Raw genomic sequence first — 27,078 nt, 5'->3', positions numbered from 1 at the left:
CTTGGTTGTGTCTGTCTTTAGACTTGAGAAAGCTGGCTCTTGCCTGCACCTGCAGCACACCTGGTCTGGGTTTACTGCTCCAGCCTTCCTGGCCCCCCTTTCTTCTGCTGCTGCCCCGCCAGGTGTGGCCTCTGGCTTCATGTCTCCCAGGAAGTTCACCTGCTTTGGGCTTTGGGGGAGGGTTCAGCGACTCTGACATAGATGGGCAGATTATCGGTAGTTTGCCATTGTCTTAAACTAGTGTTCTCCTTCACGCTGGGGCTAATTGGCTGTATTAGTCAGCAGAACTGTGAGCCAAATGTGAATTGACACCAGCCACCACTTATTCTTCTTCTTGTCTCTTTTAAGCCTGTGTTGTCTTGATTGTGAGAATGGTTGAGGAACTGGCAGCCTGCGTAGCCTCCAAATTTTTACCAAGAATACCTCTGTTGAATTTTTAATATAATTTGTGTGTGTCATTGTGGATCGTTGTTGACTCCATGGACGAAGTACAGATAAGTGCTAAGAGCTCTTGCTGTATAAGTAGAAATGTAGCACATCTGAAGGAACCCTGTTGACGGTAATTTCGAGAGTCTGCCCACATGAAATACCAGCCCTGGGAAGGTTTGCTTCTTTGTGGGTTTGTTTTGTGTGTGTGCTTTGAAAGGTGAAACTCTAGCTTTAGGGAATAAAAAGATGTCTTCTAATTTCTTCTTTTGCCATCAGAAAAGGCCGTGAAATTATTATTCTCTGATGTTTCAAACACGGTCAGGACTGCCTCTCCCTCATTAATAGATGGGAAACGTGGACTTGTGCAGAGCAGCTAGAAGTGACTCCCTAGGGCCCAGGCTCTGGAAATACGGCAGATCTTGTTTTCTGATCCTGAACGCCTTGGACACCGTGCCACATGTGGGTGGGGCTGCAGTCTGTAGAACCAGCCCAGGCCATTGAGACCACTTGCTTACGAGAAGGAATAAATAGAATTGAAAACCAGGAGTCTGATTCAAGGAAAGAAGTTTGGGTAGAAAGCAAGGGTTTTCAGAAAACTCTCTTTGGTTCTATCTGGTCCCTCTTGGGGTCCCTCCCTCCTGAGCAGGACAGGTGGTGTCCCCCACCCCCCCCCCATAGTGAGGCGGTGTGTGAATAATTGATTACTAATAGCAGATAAGGTGCCGACATATTTCTTATTGACTTGCCTAAAAATTGAGTGGATTCAGTGTTATCACTTTAATATTATAATGCTATCACCCTCACACAACTGCATTTCAGAGCTTTCATGAGGGGGAGAGAGAGGTTTAGTGTTACAGATAACCTGTGCTGGGGCTGATGCTTACCCGCAGCCCGGCTCTTCTATGCCCTGGCACCTCCAGTGAGCAGCTCTTACGGACGGACTGTTAATAAGTTTTGTGGTTTTAACTTATGGAAATGTATCATAAAAAGATTTTGTACAAATCTGAGCATTCCCACAGAGGTGTGCCACGTGTGTGAATTTGTCCTGCGTGACACATTAGCATCGCTGGGCCAGACAGTTCTGTGTAGGACATGATTTTCGTTTGTAGTGTTGGCCTTGTACTTACTTGTCATAAAATACATGAATGTGCACTCGACTTTCTCCAAGCCACTCTCTTTCTACTGCTGTGGTTCTCTTCGCCAAAGAGGTGAAGGAGGGAAGCCGTGGAGCTGGCTGTACTTGGAGGTCTTCCAGTCATACTGAATCGTGCCGTGGTGCCTGCTAGGAAGACGGTGCCCTTGAGCAGCGCTTCTTCAGCTGCACTGCGCATCGAATCAGCTGGGGCTCTTGCTATAGTACAGATTCTGTTCACTAGGTCTGGGGTGGGATCCAAGATTCTGTGTTTCTCAGAGGCTCCCAGGTGATGCTCATGCTTCTGGTCTATGGACCCCACTTTGAGTAGCAAGGACCTAGACGAGAATGTTGAAGATACCTCTCTCTCCTATTTTCCTGGAAGTGTATTATTGTTCCATTTTTGGAACATTTATGTAAGCGTAGCCCCAAACAGAACTATTGGCAAACAAGTGAATTAGGCTCTTCTTGTAGTATGTTTTTTTCTTTTCCCCCTTGAGACGCTGGTGCATTTATTTGTTTTGATTTGTGCCCCTGGTATTAAAAGCCATGCTTAATACTGGAACTGTTTAAAACTCCAGAATTGCGCTGTGTGCCAAATCGTTTTCTTGCTGCTTTTTACCAAGCCCATTTGGGAATGGCATCGACTTTGGCCTCTGATGCAGTGGTTAACTGTTAACAGTTAGGGAGTATGAATAAACATGGCTGGACTGGGGAAAGACAGGGGATTGTAAAAATTAAAAAGCCTTTGGGTACAAATACCAGAGGGCTTGACCGTCAGGGGATGAAGCAATACGGACGTTTAACAATCTCACGTAGCATCAGTCTGGGGTATACTGTTCCAGGGTTGGTGCAGGAGCCCAGGGTATCACAGAGGTCTTGGGCTCTTTACTACTCTCTGTTCTGCACCTCAGTCATGTCAGGCAGCCCATGTCCCCACGGGCTCCTTTGCTCCCGGCATCACATCCTCATGTGACAGTGTCCCTAACAGGCAGGGGGAGTGGGGAGGAAACCACCCTGGTAGGGTGGTTCTTGTGTTAGGCAGAAAATATCCCCACGAGTGTCTGTACCGTATTCCTCTTGGGTCCCATGGGTCAGGACTAGGGCAGACCCTCAGACCATTCACCAGCCCAGGAATCAGCCACCATGATTGCCTTAGATCTGTACAGTTAATCCCCCTGGGGCCCGGCACACCGAATCAGGATGCTGGTAGAGATCGGGGTATGGATGTTGGGTAGCAGATCACCAGTGTGTGCTGCCAGGGCCTTAATATTATTAGGAAACTACTATGTGCATTCTGTGCCCCTCATTTTATAGCTTGTGAAACTGTTGCTCAGGGAAGTGAAGTGGATGAGCGGGGAGTGTAAATGGCATCACACGCAGGCCTGTTCGATTCCAAAGTTCCTTCTCGGGGTGGAAATGTGGTTCCTTGCTACTCACTGTGTCCTCCCTCGGTGCCTCTCCTCTCCCCTGTAGCTTCAGGGATCATTGATGGGGACACACTGGGAACGATCAGGACCCCATGGTGTGCCACGTATCCCACACCAAGTGTGTCACTATTTGGCCTCTTACTAGTTATGCCCACACCACTGTTAGAGTAGAGAGAAAACTTCGCCTATGAGTAAAGTGACATTCCTTCAAGAAGGAAACCAGCCTGGTGAACGTTGGCGGCCACTGTGTAGGTCTCGCCACATCCTGCCTTGGCCCGCTGGGCTCTGGGCTCTGCTTCTTGCTCTGGGTTTGCTGAGCTCTGCAGGTACCTGGAGGCGCCGCGTCCTCCTGGAGGACTTGAGGCATCCCCTCTGCCACCTCTGAGTCAGTGCTGCCCTGCGCTCTCTCCTGCCTGGTTTCAGGGGTTCCCAGCAGGCACGAGGCAGTGCTGCCCTTGCCTCCCCACCGTCCTGCCCCTGCAGACTTGCTTCTTATTGCCTGGAGGTCTGATGACACCCTGAAGATGGCAAGCCTCCAGGAGAGTGAAAAGTTGTTCCTATTTAATTTACAAACAGAAATAAAACAAGCAGTAAAACTGGTAGAAAAGGCTGGGTTTAATTATACATTAAAGAAAAGTAAAATTGAGAAACAAGTGATTAGGTCAGTTAAAAAAGCGAAAAGCACTGTGCTCAAGGATGTGATAATGGGGTAAACATTGCAATCAGAAGGAAAGAATACTGGGAGACTGTTGGCTCCTACATACAGGATGAATTGTGGCCGGGGATTCTGCCTTGTTATTCTTCAGATGCCATGTGGGGAGAGAGTTTGACCAGAGAGGGCTGTGATCAGAACTGTGCTTTAGGAAGAGTAATCTGCATGGAATAAGTCTGGATTGCAGTTGGAGGAGGCATGCCTCTGATTCTGTAATTGCTAAAGCCTTCACTTATCCTGGTCTGTGTCTTTGCTCTCTCACCAAGAAAATCTGGGGGCAGAAAGGACACCTTGAAATTACCAGCAAACAGAAGATGATACCTTAACATAATTCTTCTATTCGTGTTGTTTAGGTCATGTAATAGTCACTCTATTTCAATTAATGTCATATTTTCCCATGTTAGCTCTCACTAGAAGGCTGGCATTGTGTTTGAATCAAAGCTGTGCAAAATCAAAGCGACACCCACGCCGGTTGGACACTACTGTGCCTACGGGGGCGCTGCACCACTGACACACGTTTTACTATAAAAACGACATGAAAAGAACGAAATACGTCATTTAAAGCAAAACAACTGTTCATGCAGTTCCTAACAGAATTAAGAAAATATTTGCTTCTGTTTTATACCCATTATCATAGTTTGCATAATTTAAATCATAATGTGCTTCTCTATAGGCTTCTTCATTCACCAACATTGGATGTATAACATTTTAAGGACACCTGTGAGACTCACGAAGGCCGGATGCTGGCAGCCCTGAAAATGTTTCCTGGGTGTTCAGAAGTACATTTCAGTTTTGCCAGTAAAGTCTTGACTCTCTCATGAGAAAAAAACAACAACTGGGAATCAAACCAAATTATGCAGGGATTGTTTTTGATGATATAAATATGACATTTAGGATTAACCAGAGAACCTCAAGCCAGTTTTTCTATGCTGGGTGATCACAACTTGATCTTTACTCAGGGAAGAGCGTAGGAGTTGTGGAATATTAACCCCATTATTCCTTTTTGTGTTTCCGGTACCTAAGAATACACCGAATTTTCCCAAAAAGGAGCCTGGGGCTATGTGGCTAAAACTCCTCTGTGAAGGACTGTGGATTTCATTCAGACCTTCAGTAACTTGCTATATGGTCCTTGGCAAGTTATTTCATCTTGTTTATTCCTTCCTCTTTTTTAATTCCAGTACTCACTAAATTATCACATTTCATTAAGGATTTGTCTCATGCTTTCGTTTTTCAGAGTCTCTCTTCAAATATAGACCCTGTTGATTTTACTCCTGGGCTATGGCTGTGGTCTTCCTGCTTCTAGCCTTTCTGTTTTCCTGAACATCCCTGCATGATTTCTTGTCCCCAGCTCTCCTCTTGACTAGAGAGAAAGCAACAGTAGTCCAGGGTAGTAACTGGATCAAGTACAGCTTCCTTTACCTGCAACTCAGACTCTGTAGTTGGGCTCCTTGACAGGCTCAGTGCTTCTTCCCTTTTCCAGACCATGGCCTCTGGGAAAGAGACGCTGCTTCTGGCAGGGAACTACCAGGGGCCCCTGTAGCCACTGTGACTCTCGCTGCCCCAGACCTGCAACCAGCCACTCGGAGGTCTAAAGGATCAGTATCTGTTGCAACCCATTTTGAATATGATTTAGGAAGCTCTGAGCTCTCAAATGTTGGTTCTATTACTCTCTAGCCAAGTATGGAATGGACCTAAGCCATTTTTTTTTTCCATGCACAACTCAGGTTCCCTTTCACAGATATTAGTAGATTTTATAGATGTTTGAGGTAGGTTCGGGTCGGCTAACTCACCTACAGCGTCACTCCCAGGTTTTAAGGAAATCAAGATTCAGACCAAATATTGCCCTTCGTTAGCAAGCAAGAACCCTAGAGATTTCTCCCAGTTTATTCCGTAAGCTCAAGGAGATTCCTGCTCTCTGTCCTTCTAGGTGAATGAAAAATTCACTCGAAGCCGACATGCCAACGTTCCAGATGCAGTTTTCTCGTACACTTGTGCTTGGCATCTAGAATCTAACTAGGCAGAAAACTGGTTAGGGGTTTAGCTTCCTCTTGGGCCTGGCTGGATTCTTTCTTTCTGTTCATGCCAGATGGGGAGTATATCTAAAATATTTTAGCCCCTCTCTGTGTGCTCACTACTTTGACTTTTGCCAGTGAAAGCCTGTTTCTAACATGCATCTTGCCTATCAGCAGGTGACTCTTTTCCCCAACAGTAGTCCCTTTTGGGCATTCACCTGGCTCATACTTATCTATACTTAGATACGGATAACAGAAATACTTCTAGCAGCTGCCTCTGGCATCGTGAATCAAGTGCTGCGAGACCCTTCTAGCGCTGGGCATTCTGGCTCAGAACACCAGTTGACCACCTGGGTTGCAGTACCACAAATATAATATCACACGGTGTATATTGAAGTATTGTAGGTAAATTTTAGACATCATATAACAACACAGTTGGCAGACTAGTTTTGCAGGTTAAATCAGGCAGGCGGAATTGCTTTATCTTGCTTTTCCACTTTTTTTTTTTTTTTAAATGAATTTGTTGCCAGCGACAGCAAAAACGAGAGGTTTTACATCAAGATCTCAATGTTTGGCTTTCTGTGGGAAAATTGGGGCATGTGCAAAAACAGGGCCATTTTCCTCTATGACAGTTTTCTTTTCCAGCGGAACAGCAGAAGCTTGCTTTAGACTTGGGGATGGGCTCCTGGGAAGGACCCTGCACTTCCTAATGTCCCCCTGTGCTGAGACAGATATCAAGTGCCCTTCACCATTGAGATGGAGCTATTGGTTTGCAGGACCCCCTTCCCTCCTTCTTATTCCTGCCTGGGCCCCTGTAAGTATTTGAGTTTTTGAGCCATGCAGCTGTCAGACAGTTTTTCTTCTTGACTCAACACTTGTGCTTTGCTCGTGCTGCTTCTCTGTCTGGAAGGTCACTTCCTTTTGGGCTCGTCTGTCCAACACTCAACCTCATCTTCAAGGCCAGGTCCAAGGCCCACTTCGAGATGGAGTCTTTCATGGCTATTACAGTCCTAACTCTTCCACTTCTACATGGACAGCAGAGCATAGCGTTTGATTCTACACGTTCTGTTTCATGCCTTCTCCCTCCTTGATGGTAATATTCTTAAGGTCAGGAAGCATGTTCTTCTCGTATTTTATATCTACCACTGTAAAAACGTTCATGCTTATCCCCTCAGCCCAGTTGTAAGGCAGAGAACAGTAGCTTATTGATCTGCCTAACAATTATTATAAAGCCTATTTATCCATGGTAAAAAGAAGTAGAGGGGTGTTATAAATGTGAAAATAATGTAAGAACAGGCATAACCAAGAAGCCTGAAAGGTTAAGTGCCTTGCTGGAGTCACACAGTTGGGGAATAGCTTAGTCTTCAGCCTAACCACCGAGCATCCTGCCTTGGTTCCTTAGGGCTGTGCGATTTCCTGGCAGATCTGCTACTTGCTAAATCAGGTAGCTGCACCCCAGATGCCTGCAGGTCCTCCACAGGGCTTAGTGTTCACATATCAAAACAAGACAGTTCCCAAAGTCACTTAAATCGTATGCCACAAATGAGGGAAAGGTGATGAGGGTACATCAAACTTAACCATACAAGGCACCAAGAGTCAGGATGCCAAAGATGCTTCTGTCATTTTGTTGTTGTTGTTGTTGTTGTTTTTGCGGTACGCGGTCCTCTCACTGTTGTGGCCTCTCCTGCTGCGGAGCACAGGCTCCGGACGCGCAGGCTCAGCGGCCATGGCTCACGGGCCCAGCCGCTCCGCGGCACGCGGGATCCTCCCAGACCGGGGCACGAACCCGCGTCCCGTGCATCGGCAGGTGGCCTCTTAACCACTGCGCCACCAGGGAAGCCTGCTTCTGTCATTAATAAGGACCAGCAGAGTGTCCTCTGCTGATGGTCCTCCCCTTAGTGGAGAGAACAATGCACTGGGATGATGCCAAGGTTGGAATGTGGGAGTAGTGTTAGATGAGGCGGGAGAGGAAAGGGGAGTCAGATTTGCATGTTGTTCTGAGGGATTCTGACTTTATCCTGGGGGAGCAGGGAGCCTTTAAAGACTTTTAAGGAGCCGTCTGTGCTGTAGTAGTGCCTGGCTGCTGCAGGCTGGTCTGGGGAAAGCAGGGAGGTGGTGAGGCTGCCCCAGGACTCTTGGGCTGGGGAAGGAGAGAACTGGATGGATTCAAAAGATGTGAGAGCCTTTTCGTTACCAGGATGACCGCACTCTTTCTGGTTTGAGATGCAGTTATTCCTTGAGGCTGACTAACTTGATGTGTAGCCTTTGATTCCATGTTGCCAGAGAAATGTTCATGGTTTCTGACCCACACGTATCTGCCTCCACTCCCCTGGGCTGTCTGGAGGTCCCCTTCAGCAATCAAGGGCACTTTTCACTGTTTTCTGCTCTGCCACCTCCACTGCTCTTGTCACATGTAAGCTGTCTCCACAGCATACACCCATCTTCCTGTTTACACAAGCACCCTACAAAGTTCAGTCCAAAAGTTCTCTTTCACAGTACATATAAATCCTTTTCTATATACACTGGCCATACGTATGAGCAAATTGTACATTTATTCTGTAGTCATAGGGTGAGTAGATGTTAGGATTGGTGTTTTCTGCTTCTGGAATTTTTCTTCTGAGCTTTAAAGATGTTTAACCGTCTGTTTATGAGTTGAAAGTGAGTGTTCTAAGTGGAGTCTGTGAATACAAATGTGAATCAGGAAAATACATTGAAGAGGCATTGTCAATAATGAATTGCAACTATGCATCTCTCTCAGCAGTTTTTGCAGCTTTAAAAGGTGTAATGTAATCAGATGTTTTTGGTTTTTTTTGTTTAATTTTTATTTATTTATTTTTGGCTGCCTTGGGTCTTCATTGCTGCGTGCGGGCTTTGTCTGGTTGCGGCGAGCGGGGGCTACTCTTCTTTGTGGTGCGCGGGCTTCTTACTGTGGTGGCTTCTCTTATTGCGGAGCACGGGCTGTAGGTGCACGGGCTTAGTTGCTCCGCGGCATGTGGGATCTTCCCAGACCAGGGCTCGAACCCGTGTCCCCCTGCATTGGCAGGCGGATTCCCAACCACTGTGCCATTAGGGAAGTCCCATCAGATGGTATTTTTAAGGAATTAAAAACAATTATTGTTAACAATGGATTTTTGTCTAGATTATATCTTTTAGGAAGATATATGTATATTTGGGGTGTAGAATTGCTTCAACTGCATGGAAAAGAATTTATTTTTCCTTAAAACAACTTTTACCCATATCCTTAATTATTTACAGATGATATGTATTTATTTAATATTATCATGTTACACAATTATTTTAATAAAAACAGAATGTTGGATTCACTGTTAAACTTCTTTTCCGAAATACAAATGAGGTTGAAATTTATATTTTCGAAAGCCTTATCATGTTGTTTCTTCCTCTAGCCAAATATAGTAGATACTTACAAATGATTAAGTTGACCTAGCTCTTCTGTAAGAGAATGAATTTTATCTCCTCCTACCTGAAGGAGACCGTTTCAGTGGTTTCTTTTCAGAAAGCTTGATTTTTCTGACTGTAATGTAAGAGTTCAAATAGAGTTCAGCACATACATGCAAATTAAATTATATAGCATTTTCAGAATATACTTTTGCTCACTATTAACACGAGAGTAGCAGTTGGAATAAAGACACCCTTTGTCAACTTTTCCTTTGACTTGAAGTTGTAATCCTATTGGGATTTGAGTGAATTTAAACGTAAATAAAATGGAACAGGCAACAGATTTCAACTCGGGGAACTGGTCCCAGTGTTATTGCATAACTTAATAATGTAGATCTAACGCAAATGCTAATATTTGACCTTGGTTTGTACTTGACGCTGTTCTTTGATAATTGCCATCATCCTGGCAGTCACCGAAGGGGGCCAGCAAAGGAGAGTCATGTGAGAGCAGTTTGAAGGGGTCCACACTGCATAATCTGCTGCAGTGTTTTGAGGTGTTGACATCCCTTTTTTATAACTGTTCACCAGCTTTCTATTGAGGTGCCCTTGAGTTGGCTCTTACTGGTAGGTCTGTACTAGCCCTAAGTAGTTGGTAGTTTAACTTACTAACTAATTTTAACCATTAGTAAAACTCTAAGCACAGATGCATGCATTAATAATCACTGGGTATTCCCTCTCTACTTTCACATATACAAACATAATTTTTGCATAAATGCATGCACGTATACAGTATGCTTAATTAATTCATGTCCTCACAAGAAGAACTCCTAATATATAATGGATGTCAAGAAGAGTATTATTTCATTCTACAAACCTTTCCGTCTATATCTATGAAAATTATCCAGAAAGCAAACGTTGAAAAAAAACCCAGTCTTTACTGACTGGGCTTATCCTTTGTGTTGATTGCTACGTGTGGGCAAAACTGGGCATGTTGGCTTTAGGTACCTGGGTTTGTGGATTTGCCATTATGATTTTGGCTAAAGTGTTACCGAGCACTGTTCAAGGAAGGGCATGGGAATGTGGAAGTTGTGTGTTATTCATGCTTTATTTCAAGGAAGAAATCCGCTCCCCAAACATTGATGATGTGGGATTAAAGAGGCTAGAAAATAATCATAATAAAAGGAAACATAAAAAGAAACACATGCTAGTTTTACTACCATTGATGCTATTCTTATAAATGATTTTCTAAAATGAATCTTAGCTAAAAGCTAAGATCCTTTAATTTAGGGCTTTGGAAAGCCCTAAATGTATGTATGTATATTTTTATTGTGGTCTTTTATGGTTAGTTATGACTTGTGATACCTTTTTGGTAGAAAATATAAAAATGATATGCTGAGCTTTTGGACTGGTGAGCTTGCTGACCCATAACCTGTGATGAGGGCGTTCTCTGAAGTGTAGGGCAGGGGTACCCAACCCCCAGGCCACAGACCGCTACCTGCCCACGGCCTGTTAGGAACCCGGCCGCACAGCAGGAGGTGAGGGGCGGGTGGGCAAGTGAGCGAAGCTTCATCTGCCGCTCCCCATTGCTCCGGCTGGCATTACCGCCTGAAGCATCGGCCGTCCCTGCCCCCGGGGAAAAATTGTCTTCCACGAAACCGGTCCCTGGTGCCAAAAAGTTTGGGGAACGCTGGTGTAGGGGATGGCGGGTGGCAGGACTGCCCTGCTGTATGGCTGAGAGAGCTCCACAGTGTTTGGAGCAAGTCATCACCATTGCGAGGCCCATCAGGAAAAGAGATGTTCTTAAAGGCAGAATTTGTAAGCCATAATGTCTTACCTAAAATAAGGGTGATTTTTTTTTTTTTTTCTTTTCAGATTTTGGGGTAAGTGCTTTCTTAGCAACAGGGGGTGATGTTACCCGGAATAAAGTAAGAAAAACATTCGTTGGCACCCCGTGTTGGATGGCCCCTGAAGTCATGGAACAGGTGAAATAAATTAATAAATAAAATAAAAGTGATGTTTTGATTGACATAGTATAGTTGTACAATACATGTCATTAGTACACTAACATTTTGTTCAAATCAATCATTTTACTAGAATGCGTCATGCAAGATTTAATTCCCGATTGCTGGGCCTTAGCAAAGTAATCTCAAGGTTGTGCACACACGGCCGTGGACTTCTGACATAATATGGACCCCGTCATGTATAACATGCCGGCTGTATAACTGTGTTTTTTTCCCTGCTTCCCTTCTTAGGTGAGAGGCTATGACTTCAAGGCTGACATGTGGAGTTTTGGAATAACTGCCATTGAACTCGCCACAGGAGCAGCGCCTTATCACAAATATCCTCCTATGAAAGTAATTGCTCTTGGAAATATTATGTCGGGTTTGAAATATGATTTAACAGAATCCATTCTCTTAAACATAGTCATTTCTCTCTTAGACCCAAGGGGAATTAATGGAGGGATGCAGCCAAGTTAAATATTAGCTGATGCTCTCAGCGGACAGAATGGGACAAAAGTAGCACAGTTGCCGGCTTTGAAGCTTGCTTTGCGTTCTTAGCACAGAAGAATGTGATCAGATTGGTCGATGGAGGTTGATAGATGAGACAAATGCTGGTCATTACTCTCTCTATCACCGAATACCCCCAGCTCCCCAAGAAAAATCTAAAAATAGATTATAGTGATATCATCTTTACAGATGGATTTCCCAAATTTTCAGGCCTTTTTTTCCCCATGGTCTGTAACATTTCACTCCTGTTCTCATAGTGTCATGTTGGTGACTCATCTGAAATAAGGGAGCCCAGTGTTTTTAGGAACTAACATACATTTGGATACCATTTTTAGATTTTTGTTATTTTATTTTTTTGGAAGTTACCCTTTATTGTTATTATTTTTTAAAATATTTATTTATTTATTTGGCTGCATGGGATCTTAGTTGCGGCCTGCGGGCTCTTCACTTCGTTGCGGTGTGTGCGCAGGCTTCTCTCTAGTTGCAGCACACAGGCTCTCTAGTTGTGGTGCTTAGTTGCCCCTCAGCATGTGGGATCTTAGTTCCCTGACCATGGATGGAACTGGCATCCCCTGCACTGCAAGATGGATTCTTAACCACTGGACCACCAGGGAAGTCCCTATTTTTGTTATTCTTTTAACTAGCCTACATCATTATTTCCCTTAGTTTTGAGGTGGTGGGGTCAGGGCTAATTTACCCAAATGGATTTTGTTTTGTGGCTGAAATAGTGGAATGGAAATTATGAAGGTATTTTACAGAGAATATGGTCCATGTTTGTTTCAACTTTTTCCTAGGAGTTTATTGGAAAAGTTTTAAGAGGATTTAGAAAAAAAAAGACCTGAGGATAAAAAAAAAGTTAAATGATTTTACTGATTAAAAAGTTAATACGTTCTTATTGTAGAAAATTCGAAGTCCAAATAAGAATAAAGGTGGAAACAGTCATCCATAATCTATCTCATCAACCACAGACAATCCCTATTAAAGTTTTAGTGTAGTTCATTACATTGTTTTTCTCTCTATATTTATATACATATTTTTTAAATAGTTAAGATTTGGGGGTTGTGTGTACACACCTGATTTTGTCAGCAGAAAATTTTAAATTGAGGTGTAAACAACTGAAGTGACCTTTTGGGGAAAAAGCACTGAAACAGCGCTGAGGACTTTTCTTTCATCTGGTTTTTCTCTATTATTTTTTCTTATTTCTTGTTTGCTTTCTTTCCCTACTTTTTAGTGTTTTCCACTTGAATCCAGTCACATTGCTAATTCTAGCCTAAAGTCCTGCAGGACTTTTCTTAAAATCTCACAGATCTCCCACTTTTCTTCGGTTTGCTATTATCCTCCACAAACAATATACTGTCACTTTAATCCTTCATCTGTTCACGCATCTGAAAGCGTTTGAACAGTGTCTTGGCGTGTATAGCATTTGCATAAATTAAGGCTGATGTATGCATTAATGAGTTTTTTTTTTCATTTTATAGGTCAATAGTTTGCTACAAATTCTACACTTTTTTTAAAAAAACAAATAATTTTGACGTTAGTGTGAAAGAATGGAATTTTTTACCTTTTCGATGTGAAACCTGTGTTTTGATTTTGTTTTGTCCCTTTCCAAAAGCAGCATGGACTTTTGTTCTGGTTATGGTTTTTAGTAACTCACTTGTGTCCCAGCTATCTTTCAGTGTCTTACTGTCTCAGTTTTGCCAAGCCTTTGAGCAATTTTCTGTATGTTTTTTCATTTAAAAAAGAAAAAGGGAGACCATGTGTTACCTCTTGGGACGTTGTGGATTTATTTTTAGGGCTGGTAATGTATTACAGAAGCCTTGAGTACAGGCGGTCCCTTCCTTAGGAATAACCTGTATACGTGAACATTCCCTGCTGCTCTGGGCCTCTCTTTCTCTACCCTCCACTGCCCCCTTTCCCAGCCAGAGCACAGCCTGCACTAAGCTGGTGCTGGAGCTATGTGCTCCTGCAGGCCTTGTGAGAGCTAGTTCCCAGGAAGCCCTTGTCCTGGCCCCTTTGGGAGAGCACTCTTAACACATAGAGCAGATTTTGTAAGTTCTGTCAATGGAATAACAAAAAGGTGAAAGGGCACGTGAACAGGTTTGCAAAGGGAACTGAATACTTTGCACACTTTCTAGAAGATGAAAATCATGGGGAAGCACGTTTGTACCTAATCAAGGAGGGTCTTTGAGGCTTTGCTGGAAAATGAAAAACTCAGTTGTAGCAACTGCTGTCCTGAGATCCTGTCTTCCTGTTTGTTTCTGCTGCAGGTGTTGATGTTGACTTTGCAAAATGATCCACCCACTTTAGAAACAGGAGTGGAGGATAAGGAGATGATGAAAAAGTACGGCAAGTCCTTTAGAAAATTACTTTCACTGTGTCTTCAGAAAGATCCCTCCAAAAGGTATGTCAAACTGGGTGGATGAGTGAGTGATCATGACTGGGTGGGGTCATGACAAAGCTTGGTTTGTGGATGGGGAAGGGCTGTGTGAGGAGTCCTGAAGTTTAGTTCTATCCAGTTCAAGGGAAATCCAGCTCTGGTCCCCAGATTTCCAACCTGTTAGTGGAAGCTTGAGTCCGAAAGGGAGAGAAGTGAGTGAGGACGAGGGAGAGGCAGAGGAAAATTTTCCGTGTTAATAAGATTGGTGGTGCTTGTTAGGTATGGGCTCTGTCATCAAAAGAAGTGAAGTAAAACAGAAATCAAAAGCAATTGGCAGTGGTGAATTCAGAAGCTGAGCTAATATTCTGCACTGTGTAGGTTGCGCTGACCTCTCAGGATTTGAATATCCTGCCAGCTCCAGTCTAAACCAGGCAGAGCTGTTGCATTTTGCATGAGCTTCCTTTGAGTTGCAGAACAAGTTGTTTGTGCTGTTTAAAAGATTATCAGTAAAGAAGATTAACATTTTTACATTCGAAAGATTAATCGTATAAATAGAAGCAAATGGTTTTAAATTAACTTTAGTATTTCCTCTTTATTCTTGGGTTATTGCCCTGCACTGAGGTATGTCTGTTTTTTTCTGAGTTTTGTTTCTTCTTCTTCATTTCTGTGAGTTTGAAATATCCTGGGTGGTGATAGTAGAGCCCAGTGTCCTTTGTCACTTGAAGGGGAATGTTAAGGACGTGAACTGAGCATACACCTTGGGTGGGGAGAGGCCCTTTGTAGTGCTTGTCTGTGTGCTGCATTGTCCTAACGTAAGGTGAACTTGGATTACACACCTGGAGAGGCTGCTGAGAAGTTACTGGCTACCCTGATCCACCCAGGACTCCAACTTGATACCTAACGTTCTAAAACATAAAAGCTGGCTTCTCTTTTGGAACTTTCTTTTTCAGGGAAGGACCCTGCTTTTCGAAGGATTCCTTTATCCTTAAGTTCTTGATGAAACTTAAGCCTTTTGCCTTCGCACAGCGATCTACTGTTTGAGCAGGCTACCCTTCTCTAGAATAAACATAGTTTCCATTATTATACCTGTTCTCTGTAGGAGCTCTGTTCATTCCTTTACATTTTACTGAATTTGCCTTGAATCTTTTCTATATCAGTTAGTTACCTCTCTCATGGAGCCAGTTTAAAGACTCTTTGCTGTTAAGCATTTTGAAATTATTTATTGTAAAAGGGGTGCAACACTTGCTTGTATTTGGTGTCATCTCCCAGCGTAAGTTTTTAGCATCACCGAGGAGACAGACTTTGATCCTCTAAAGCCCAGTGAGAGAAGAACTTGTTTTCCCCTTTAGAAGGACTGGGTTGTGACTTATGGTCTTTGTGATTCTCAAAATAGTTGAGATTCCACCTAGTGGTGATGTGTAATGCCGCACGATTCCAGCTCTTTCCAAAAAGGATTCTGTAGGTAGAACTGTTAGTGTACTAACTGATAAATATATTTCTTTAGGAGACTTATAATTTGGTCAAAATAAATTAGATTAGACCGTCATACATTATATTTAACAAGCCATCCTTACTTCTCAATAATCTTGAAAGTCTTTCCAGTTTTTATTTATTATATGAGCTCAAATATCAGGTTCCCACCACCCCACCAAACAACAACAATAATAACAGCAAAAGTTTTAGAAGAGAGCCATACAGAATTTATTCGAATTCTCACAACATCTTTCCCTCAGAGTATTCTCTTGGTAACATTATTGATTTACAAAGTATTAATAGGTTAAGAACTTCTGTTAGATACTTTCTGTATAATGTAATCTGTTCTCACTATCGTGCAGTTGTCCTCTATAACAAACAGGGAGTGTCACTGGTGTACAAACTTCCCAGGTGATTTTTTCTTGTAATGAAAAGACACGACGTGGGAAGTTTGGGGAAAAAAGATTCAGGAAATGTGAGAATGGAAAAAAGCAATATTATAATTGTTGAATTATTTATTATACAGGATGCAATTAAAAAATATGTATTCATGACTGAATTAATAAGTAAACATCTAATTGCTGCTCAGGTCTGAAAGAAACCTGTGAGTATTTCTTATCTTCTCTGCCTTTGTTTATATTGTCCAAAGATTTTTTCCTCTTCTCCTGTCCCCCTTCTACCTGTCTTTCAATACTTAGTTCAAAGGCCCCAGGTTCTCAAAGGTACATACATCTGGGTGCGATTCCTAGCCCTACATCATCTGCATGACTTAGTTTCCTTGTCTGTAAAATGGGCCTAATAACACCACGTCATAGGGTTGCTATGACGATGGAGATGATGCCCTTAAAGCAGAGAACAGTGCCGGAGCATTCCTAAGTATTCAGGAAATTGGGGTTGCCATTCATTATTTGCCTTTTCTTCCTGACCAAGTAGAGTTGTTGCAACCTTGAGTTTCCTGCAGTATGTTGATGATATGTCTCTTGTAGCACTTATCACACTGTGTACATTTATTGACTTACATATTCAATTTCCTCATGAGTTTCTGAGTTTTTTAGAAGGAGAATCTGTGCCTCTCATCTTTCTGTCTCTCTTTTTGTCCACAGTGACTGGTCTGTATTACGTACTCAGTGGTATTTCTTGAACACCTGCAAACAATTGGGAGCTTGCAATTTGGGGATGATTTGGACTCATTGAAAAGAGTTTCGGAACCAGACCAGATTGGAGTGGGTTGAGGAGTGAAGGCAAGAGTTTCGATCATTGTATTTATTTCTGTTGCCAGCATATAGATCCTCTGCTTGTAATCTAAAAGCAGTTGACTAGTACTGAAATCCTGGTCTTGCTGAGTACCTTTTTAGCAATGAATGAAAACATATATCACAGGGGAACAGTGACCAGGACAGAATCATTCCTATGCTGGAGCCCTCAAGCTAGCTGAGAAGGAACTGTGCTTTCTGTCAACCTTGAGAGCTCGTGGAACTTTCCTATTGCCTGAGAGCTGGGTGTCAGAGCTGTTTGCCTCATCCAGGTCTGTGCCCTGCATTTGCATAGGTAAAGATTTGCTTATATTTGCACAGCAGAACACTTTGCTATTCTTAAAAAAAAAGAGCCTTAATCTTGGAGGTTATATACTTCATATGGATGACAACTATAAAAGTAACTATCATTTTTTTTGGAGCAACAAAGGGGTGGTTGTTGCATAGATAATTCCACTGGAAACAAATAAAACTTGGAATATTTCTTCTGAGGGAAGGGGTGGGGTGAGAAACGCAGCTCTGCCAGAGGTCAATGTATTGTTCTAGAAATTTGCATTTTAATTCCTATTTAAACTGTATCACATTCATCCTGAATCCTTTGAAAATTATTTTAAGTCTCAGTGGACTTTGGTTCATCCATATGTATTGGAATCCTTTAAGGGATTTTCTTCTGAGAATGTTGGTACTTGCAGACTTCCGCATTGTTTTTAAGGATTTAAAATTGAATCATTATTCAAAGTCTGGGCCATCATTTTGGTTGCTGGTATATAGCATTTTAGCATTTCTTGTAAAATGGTGTTTGTGTAAAATGGTGTTTGTGTTTACATTATATTGTATTGCTTGATAATTGGTAGTGGACATGTAAGCATTCTTATGGTGCTTGCAGAATTCTTTCGTCTGTAGTACTTGGCTAAGAGACAGGCAGCACTGATGGTTCCACATTAACCCTACACTAGTAGTTTCTATAGCATAAGACTAAAACAGACAAAACACGCAAAAACCCTAAAATCAGATGGGCAGCACACATCTTGGCTTCTCTCATACCTTCTAATCACTTTCTTCCCTTCCTCATTTTCCTCATTCTTTCCACTTCCACTTTTCCGTGCTTTTTATGGAGATAGTTTGGCACATGTAGGATTCAACTCCAAAATTCAACACCTGCTATTTAGTTCTCTGTATAGAGTAGAAATTACCTATTATTGAACATAAATATTAAGCCTGTTAAAAAAAGGAGCGTGGCTTCTTAAACCACTTCTCCTTTCTCATGTCATTGTGTTTCTGTATCTGTTGATGAAGGCTGAGGGTGGAGTCCAAAGGAAAGAGTTTTCTCTGCAGCATGCTTTTCCCCTTTACAGTTTTGGTTACTATAGAAATGACCTTGCTGGGGAAGGGAAAGTATTCCCAGCCCTTTGTCTCCAGGTATGCCTGGCATTTCCCAGCCTTCTCTGTACATGGGTCCTACACTTGACCCTGGGTTGAGGAGGGAGGAGGTGGGGTGCGGAGGAGAGAGGGGGTTGTCTGTGGCCCCCCTCCTCAGTGCCTCCTGTGTACAGACGCATCCCTCGCCTTTTCTTTTTTGTTAGCCTGAGTCTTGTTTTCATTACATCATTCTCCTGCTCTCTACCATATTGAGTAGATGCTTAGAGTGCTGACTAACTCTGGCTCCAGAAGCTGTGGTTTGGGGCTCCAATGTCTAGTGGCATCATTTTTACCCCATATTTGATGATAGCATGAAACTGAGCTGTAGCAGTTTTGTGCTCTGTGTTAGGCTTTGGGGATATAACAAATGAATACTGTGTGGTCCCTTTCTTGGAAAGGCTTATAACCTAGTGGGGTGGAGGCAGGGAGATACAGAAACAGATTATTGCAAAGTGTGGTGGATTGGTGTGTGAGCACCAAGGTGGGAGCAATGAATTCCGCTACTTGTAGGACCTGGGAGAAACACCTCTGAAGACGGATGGCATTTAAATGGGTTCTTGACTGACGAGCAAAGATATGCCAGTTGGTCACAAAACATTCTAAAGCAAGAAAAGCAGTGTGTGCTTTGTCGTGAAAGAGCAAGAGATGGCGGAGACCATCACCGTAGCTGGAGGATAGAGTTCATGTGGGCCGTGATGGGAAATGGGGCTGGAGGAGTCGGGGTCTCAGGCCACTGGAATCCATTAGGAGGGATAAGAAATTGTTTTCGTTTAGAAGCCAGCTAGGGAGCAGTGTGGGTGATTGGTTGGAATGAGAAGAGAGAAGTGGCAGACAGACTCACCGGGAGGCTGTTTCGTAACGCTGTTGACCAGAGGGGATGAGGGTTTCTACCAAAAGAGTGGCCTTGAGTTCCTTCACCATCTTGATTTTCTTCGGTTTCTTTTCTTTTCACTCTAAAAAGTTAAATCTAAGTTATTTTGTATGCCTCTTGGTTTTTAAAATTTGGTTTCATGTGGTAAGGTACCACACATGGTCAGTCCGTTGTGTAATGGTTCCTCTTATATGTTTTCTCAGTAGTCCTCTCCTTTCCCCAAACACAATTCATGTGTTTGAATGTTCTGACCTTCCTCTTCCAGTCTGACAGCACACTCTAACTCTTATCTGCCAGACTGTAAGTTGCTGAGCGTAGTATTTCTGTCTGTCATAGTCATTAGAGTGGGCCTAGCGCCTAACATGATGCCTGACAAACAGCAGATGCTCAGTATATATTTACTGAGAGAATGAAATGATGAGTTTGGAGTAGCTGGAAGCCCAAAACTTTGCCAATCATCACTAAGAGTAGTCTACATTAAAGAGACAACCAAAGTTAAGTCACTTCAGTTATCCTTTTTAGTTCTAGTGCGTGGTAAACAAGGTCCAAAAACAAGGTCCAAGGTACAAATTCATGAATTTGAACGAGCTTACCAAGGGATACGGAACACAAAATGTAAAGCGTGGCCCAGCTGTTGTTTAGACCTTTGTTTACTCCAAGCAATTAGCAATTAGGGGCTCTTGGTTGCAGGGCTATGGCGATTTGGGGTTCTTTGTTAGGCACCCCTAACCAGTGTTCCACTTGAAATTGAGGAAAAGAGCAATAACAATTGAAAGAGAAAATTTCTTCGCACAGAAATACGGTTTATGGCCCCTGCAGACTTACACAGTTTGTATACCGTTGCACTTAATGATGTTTCCTAATTCTTTTATACGCGTGGGTTTTGTCCCTGGAAACATTTTAGTGGGGCTTCCTGGTTCAGAGCACTGGTTTCCAATATCTTCAAGTGTGAGGACTCCCTTTAAACTTGGATCCGTTTAACACAATAGTCATGATCCCTTTGGCAGTCACTGCCTGAGAGGAGACCTAATGATATTCAGTCATGCTTCCCTCCTCCCTCCCAGTTTTTTATTATGAAAAATTTAAAGCATACAGAAAAGATGCAAATATTGTAGTGTTTGCTTCTACAACAACACTGAGATTCAGCAGTTATTCACATTTCCCATATCTGCTGTCCCTATTACCCACATTTTATTTGCTGAACAGTTTGAAAATAAGTAACAGATGTAATACCTCAGCTTGCATTCCCTCCAAATACAGACGCGTTCCTACGTAACCACAATGCTTTTCCACACTAAGTAAATGAACAGTCATTTCCTAAAATTGTCCTATACCTGGCACACTCACCTATCTCTATCTCTAAATGTCTCTTGCAGCCTCTCCCCGTCCTGTTCAAATCAGGACTCAGGAGAGGGGCATGTGTTGCATTTGGTTGTATGTTCCTTTAAGTCTGTTTTAATCGAGAACAGTCCCCTCACGTCTCCCCTTTTCTTCTATGACACCGACTTTTTGAAGAGATCAGCCCAGTTGTCTTGCTGACTGTCCTATCCTCTAGGTATATGTGATTCTTCCTGCATGGCTGCGGGAACTATTGATGAAAGAAGCTGTTCTTTATGGAAGAGTGCCAGTTATTAAACGTAGAAGGAATGAGAGAAGTAGAAAATCAGTGTTCTGCCACCTCCAATGAAATAATTATTTAAGGCAAAGATGCTAAAATCATCAGGTGAAAGTTTCTCCGGAACAGGATATTCATATCGTGGCAATGTATCATCCAACAGAATACTTGCCAGTTGCAGTGGCGAAAACTTACCTTTACCGTGGAGAGATCTTGGGCCTGGGGACCACGCGGTTATTAAACTTAGCATCCCTCCCGCTGAAATAACCTATCATTATGTGCCTCCCCCATGCTGCAGTAAGATGTGTGTCATCTACGACATGTTCTTCCCCCAAATGCTTGTGTCAACCTAGCCAAGCCTTCAGACCCAACTTGCGTTTTATGGGAAATACAGTACAGAGAAACAAGTTAAATGACACCACGAGGAAACAATCAGACCAATCCCATAATGCTTTAAAATGAATTTGCATTCTGTTAATCACCATTCTATTAATTACCTTCCCCTGAAAAACAATAGTCCGTGGACACTTGAGACCGGGTTACTCGGTGGCCAGACAGAGCTCGTACACATGCTGCATCGTCCCCTTGCAGAAACTTCTGTTCTTGGGGAATCATAGAACACTGTGGACACAGTTTCTTCGATAGGGTCATATCGCAGCTTGTACTGCTTCTTAATAAATACAGGGATTCAGCTCACAGACGTGTCAGTCTGCCACCTTTTAGAAACACTGAATTCACTTAGTGAAGTGTAAGGATGAAGGATGGAAGGTCGATCGTGCCCCAGGTATTTCACTTGCAGGAGTTTATGTAGAGGAGGAGTTTTGCAGTAGAGGCGTCTGGAAGGAACCGGAAAATTGGCACCATTTCATTTGGTGCCCGCTTATGAGTAATTTAGTCTGTGGCTTTGCTATTCCTGAAACTGGTCTTCCAGAAAGACTCTAGGATTAACTTGTTTCGTCAAGGCAGTGTCTTTATTGAGCGGTCATTGTTTCAACTCTAATTTATTATTGATCTTTCAGGCCCACAGCAGCAGAACTTTTAAAATGCAAATTCTTCCAGAAAGCCAAGGTAACATGCTTAAAAACCCAAGTAAATCTGCTATTTTGAAATCACTGTGAATTTCAGTGTCTTGTATTTGATGTTAAACTGTTGGGAATATTTGTTTTGCAGAACAGAGAGTACCTGATTGAGAAGCTGCTTACAAGAACACCAGACATAGCCCAAAGAGCCAAAAAGGTAAGTGCTATGAGCCCTCCTGCCGCAGTGGGAGCTGCTCCCCATCCAGGGAAATGGAGCCTACAGAAAAATAGGAAAACGATTTCACATACTCCGGATATGTTATGTAGAGGTTATCTGACCAGCGATTACTCAGACAACTGAGCCTTTTGGTTATCTCAGCCTGCTGCTGTGTGTTTGGGTGTGAAGCTCAAATGACTTCAACTTTCCACTTATCAGCCTGTTTAAGGAAGGTCAGAGGGGAGGGGCTTGTGTTGAGGCTTAAACACTGCAAAGGTAAAATATCTTTGAATATCTTTTGGGGCTGGGGGGGGGGGGGATTTTTTTTTTTTTTTTTTTGCGGTTCGCGGGCCTCTCACCGCTGTGGCCTCTCCCGTTGCGGAGCACAGGCTCCGGACACGCAGGCCCAGCGGCCATGGCTCACGGGCCCAGCCGCTCCGTGGCATGTGGGATCTTCCCGGACCGGGGCACGAACCTGCGTCCCCTGCATCGGCAGGCGAACTCTCAACCACTGCGCCACCAGGGAAGCCCTGGGGGGGGGGGGCGATTTTACTGAAGAGGGACAGTCATTTTAAATCAGTTTGAAATGACAAAACGAAAAACAAAACTTTTTTTGTTTGTTTTTTTGTTTTTTTTTTATGGTATGCGGGCCTCTCAGTGTTGTGGCCTCTCCCGTTGCGGAGCACAGGCTCAGCGGCCATGGCTCAGGGGCCCAGCCGCTCCGCGGCATGTGGGATCTTCCCGGACTGGGGCACGAACCTGTGTCCCCTGCATCGGCAGGCGGACTCTCAACCACTGCGCCACCAGGGAAGCCCAAAACTTTTGTTTTTAATGGTTATTTTAAATATCTGTGGGATATAGGTTCTTTCCTCATAAAAGACCCATGTATTTTTTTGTAGTCTACGCTGTGTGAACTAAATTATGCTAATAATTACCTGAAAAACTTTGCATTCTAGTATTTAGATTTTTTTTAAGTGGTATGTATGTGTGAGTGTATTTATTTATGTATTTTTACCCAGAGTTTTATTTATTTGTTATTACAGATTTCATCATGGTATGAAACCTAACAAAATTTAACCTCTGGTTTGGTTTGGTTTAGTTTGATTTGAAAATTATATTAGATATTTATAATTTAAAATATTGACGTAGTCAACAGATTTAGAAAGAGGAAGCTTCTTTGTTTTTTGTTTTCCTTTTTACAATTAATAGTTACAGGGAAAGGTGATATGAATCTGAGTTGTCTGCTCTGTAAATAAAATTGACAAAGAAATAGACATGAGAGATTGCATCTCATCATGCCTAGGTGTGGGTAACTTGGACTGTTAACTTCCAGACATTGCCCTTTCGAAAACATTGGATATGGAACACATTTAGCTGATGCTTTAGAATTGCTTTAAATAGATTTTAAAATAGACTTCAAGAAATGACCCATTCTGTGTGGGTATCGAGCCCCTCTCCTGGACCTGCAGAATCCTTTGGAGTGGGCTAGTTTCCGGGCTGTGGGCCTGGGCCAGGAATGGGGGATTGCTGTGCTGACTGTGCAGCCCTGAGCCACAGTAGGCCTCTGGGACAGCTCAGAGGGAAAAGTGAACCTCTAGCGATGGTCCATCAGAGTGGCACATCCCACGGGGCAGCGCGGAGAAGCTGAAGCTTCAGTTTGAGGCAACAGAAAGTCAAAGTGCCCAACCGAGTGCGAGGGCTCCATCCAGAGGGCTGAAGGAGGTGCCTGGAGCACTTCTCTGGGGTGTCGGAGTCTAGCAATGGGGCCTTTTGATCAGATAACTAAAACGCCAACCAGAGTTGAAGAAAGCTGTTAAGAAAGCCATTGATTTGGACAGTATGTGTCCCCAAAGGACATTGTTTTTGGTTTCCCTCTGATCTCATCCTGTCGCTGTTTCCCGGGAGGAACTTTCCCAGGCCTGCATCCTTCCCAGAGCTCCAACCTCACACCTTCAGCCCCCTGTGCAGTGTTTGCAAACTGTGTGTCTTCCCTCCCAAACCTCATCTCCCTGTGCTGTCTGCTGCTTTCTGAGCCACCCGACCTCAGAGCTCGGGGGTGATTATTAGGCCTCCTTCTTTGTCTTCCCCATCTAAACCCACTCCAAGTCCTCTCCACGTTTCCCTCTGCAACGTTGCTTGGAATGTTTCCTCCTGTTTTTTTTTTGTTTGTTTGTTTTTCTTTTTGTTTTTTGCTGTATGCGGGCCTCCCACTGCTGTGGCCTCTCCCGCTGCGGAGCACAGGCTCCAGACGCGCAGGCTCAGCGGCCATGGCTCACGGGTCCAGCCGCTCTGCAGCATGGAGGATCTTCCCGGACCGGGGCACGAACCCGTGTCCCCTGCATCGGCAGGCGAACTCTCAACCACTGCGCCACCAGGGAAGCCCCCTCCTGTTTTTAATTGAACCTTTGCAGTGGATTTCTAACTACTCTCCTCCCCCACCCCATTCCTCCTTAGACACTAGTGCAAGATTAACTTTCTAATCGTGGCGCTTAATTGCTCAAAAATGGTTGCCAAAATTAAACAAAAACAAAAGGAAATAAATGGGGGAAAAAAAAGGTTCCTATCAAATAAAGTCCAAGCCCCTTAGCCTTGAATTCATGACACCATTTCAACTTCCCGGCTTATGCAGTTGACCGCTGAACAACCTGCCAACCCTCTGCACAGTCAAAAATCAGAGTACAGTTTATAGTCGGCCCTCTGTATGTGTGGTTCCTCTGTATCTGCGGATTCAATGAATTGTGGGTTGTGTTGTACTGTAGTGTTTACTATTGAAAAAAACCCATGTATAAATGGACTTGTGCTCTTCAAACCCGTGTTGTTCAAGGGTCAACTGTATTCTAAACTCCAGCGAAACTTGAACCGTCTATAGTTCTTACTACATAACCTATACTTTCCTTTGAGATTCCATCAATGAGGAATCTGTTCAGGCTCTCACTTTGTTTTCTTTCCTTTTTTTTTTTTTAAATTTAGATTATTTATTACATATTAGTGTGTTGTGCATTCCAGATTCCATTTTGCACGTATCTTAAACCATAAGCAGCCGGAGTTTCGGGAATTATGATTTTCCAAGCGTGTCTTCTACCCTTTTACTAGCTCCTCAGGGATTGTTTTGTCATCCATCCCTTCAAATGGAAAATGGCCACACATCTGAGAGTCACACAAAGGAGGAAAGGGAGAATATAAATTAGTTCTTTAACCATCTTAGTAGAGAAGACAGGGGCCCATAATAATGCTCTTCTGGCTCTCCAGCTTCATTAAGTTGGCTGTTTTCCTGTCATAATTCTCATTTTAAAGTGCACTTTGGTTATCAGCTATACTCTACTCCTTGCCAGCAGGTTCCGTGGCAGGTACACTGTCCTGACCAGCATCAGTCAGTGTGTGTCCTGTTCATAGTAAGTGCCCACAAAATGTCTGCTGACTCAATGAACACATGCTTCAGTGGACCAAGGAAAGATCATTTGAAACGCTGTTTGTCTATCACTTGAACCCCCCAAGTGCTTGGCATATACTTGTTCCTAGGCTTCCTGTTAACAATAGACAGACTGCCCTCATTCCCCTGGACTCGTGATGTTGATAGGCAACCATACTGTTCCTTGTTTGAAACTCCTCATTCGGGCTTACTGGCCACTAGGAAGTAAATATTATTTTAATTGCCATGTGCATTGAAAACCTTTGTGGCACTATGTCTTTGCTTGTCTTAGGTCCTTACGGTGTTTAAGTAAATTTAATTTAAAAGTTGATACAGGGGAGTCCTCGGTGTTATTCATCCTTGGACTTGTCTTTATTGGCACCTGCTCAGCAGTCTCCCTTCCTGTTTGCTGTGGTGCCCACTAGTTGATGGTGTTCTAGTTTCTTGGTGGGGGTTTGTTCCTTAGACGATAACTGTTGATGTTGGTCCCTTGACTTTGGTCACCTCAATTTGTTGTTTTTAAAACAGGAACAGACAGTTCATTGATACTCCAGTGTTGACGTGACAGCTGGGCCTGTTGACCAAGCTCAGGATATTTAGGCAACCATGTTGATTTGAAATTTGTTGTCATAAGCCATAGTCTCTGCTTCTCCTCCTTTATGGTAATCAGTATTAAGAGCTATTTTTCAGTAACATGAATAACTCATATTTAAGAGAGAGAAGGACTGGTACTGTAGCTGCTCTCAGGAGGGCCTGTGGAGCCCATCAACGTGGTCTTCTGGTGTGACAGAGACAGAGGCTCATTGTATTCATGTTTGCCCAGGATGTGAAGCATTAGTTGAGAGCCACATAATTCCATGTGGGTATGTGATCTTCCCTGCATCCACAATGACTCCTGTAAATCAGGAAAAAAATATTAAAAAATAAAACAGGCCAGTGTGGCTTCTCTGGTAATTTAGTGACATAAAATGATTTTTTTTTGGATGTATTAATTGCAGAAATCAGGGATATTTGTGGGGTTTTTTGGTTTTTTTCTCTTGAAGGCAGCGTATTTGGTCCATTCTGGGTTCTTTTGCTAAAAGGTAGTGTTGTTTAGGGATCATCTTAATTTTCTTTTGCCTTGATTTTTCTGTCTGTGAAATAGAAATTCTGTCTGACCCTAGGAATGTGATAAAGGGTAATGGGAGGTTTGATGTTTCTGGACCTCAGCACACTCTGGAACTTGTAAATGAGAGAGTGCTAATAATGACCCATGAGAACAGGGTGAAGTTCAGCTGTATAACTTCTTTTCAACTTTTCGCTTATCCTTGTGCATGAGAAGAAAAGGCTTCAGAGCCATTAGTCCTTCTCATGTGGCTTTTTAGCGGCCTGTCTCCAGCCATCTTTTGAGGTATGAAAGCTTGACCGCGAGGTGTTCCACCAATTACGCTACTGGAATCACTGGGTGGAGAAGGTATAAGTCATTCTGTTAGAATCAAATGCAGATTCTTCAGGCTGTGTGCACTTTCTGTAGGAACATCTAAGTGTCCAAGTTGGCTGATGTCTCTGTTTTACGTTAGCAAAATGAACCTTGAGTCACCACACTCACACTCATATCATATACTTTTCTGTGGCTAAAACCCATCGATGCAGGGCAGGGCAGGGGCCAAGGGATGTCTAAATGCCAACCGCTTAGCCAAACGTGTATTGGCCAGAGAAGGGATGAGGTGGGGAAACGTAATACACAGTGTATCTTTTTATTATGGTGGTCTGTGTTTTCATGGGAAGTGGAGTCACTGGAGGATTTTTGGTTTGAATTTTCTTAATT

The 27,078-nt window shown here is 43.1% G+C and overlaps 1 protein-coding gene across 4 annotated transcripts in view; it reads left to right on the top strand.

Moving 5' to 3' along the window:
• STK39 (serine/threonine kinase 39) overlaps positions 1–27,078 on the top strand; it is a 311,340-nt gene that overhangs the window by 98,879 nt on the left and 185,383 nt on the right. For all 4 annotated transcript variants that reach the window (XM_079925347.1, XM_079925350.1, XM_079925348.1 and 1 more), the window contains exons 6-10: positions 10,984–11,093; positions 11,364–11,465; positions 13,886–14,019; positions 21,646–21,694; positions 21,797–21,862. In XM_079925347.1, coding sequence (XP_079781473.1) covers positions 10,984–11,093; positions 11,364–11,465; positions 13,886–14,019; positions 21,646–21,694; positions 21,797–21,862 — 461 coding nt within the window. The remainder of the gene's footprint in view (positions 1–10,983; positions 11,094–11,363; positions 11,466–13,885; positions 14,020–21,645; positions 21,695–21,796; positions 21,863–27,078) is intronic.

This window comes from Stenella coeruleoalba, assembly GCF_951394435.1.
Source record: "Stenella coeruleoalba genome assembly, chromosome: 6".
NCBI classification, from domain to species: Eukaryota; Metazoa; Chordata; class Mammalia; order Artiodactyla; family Delphinidae; genus Stenella; species Stenella coeruleoalba.
Note: the sequence above shows the minus strand (reverse complement) of the source record. Positions and strands in the feature narration are given on the sequence as shown.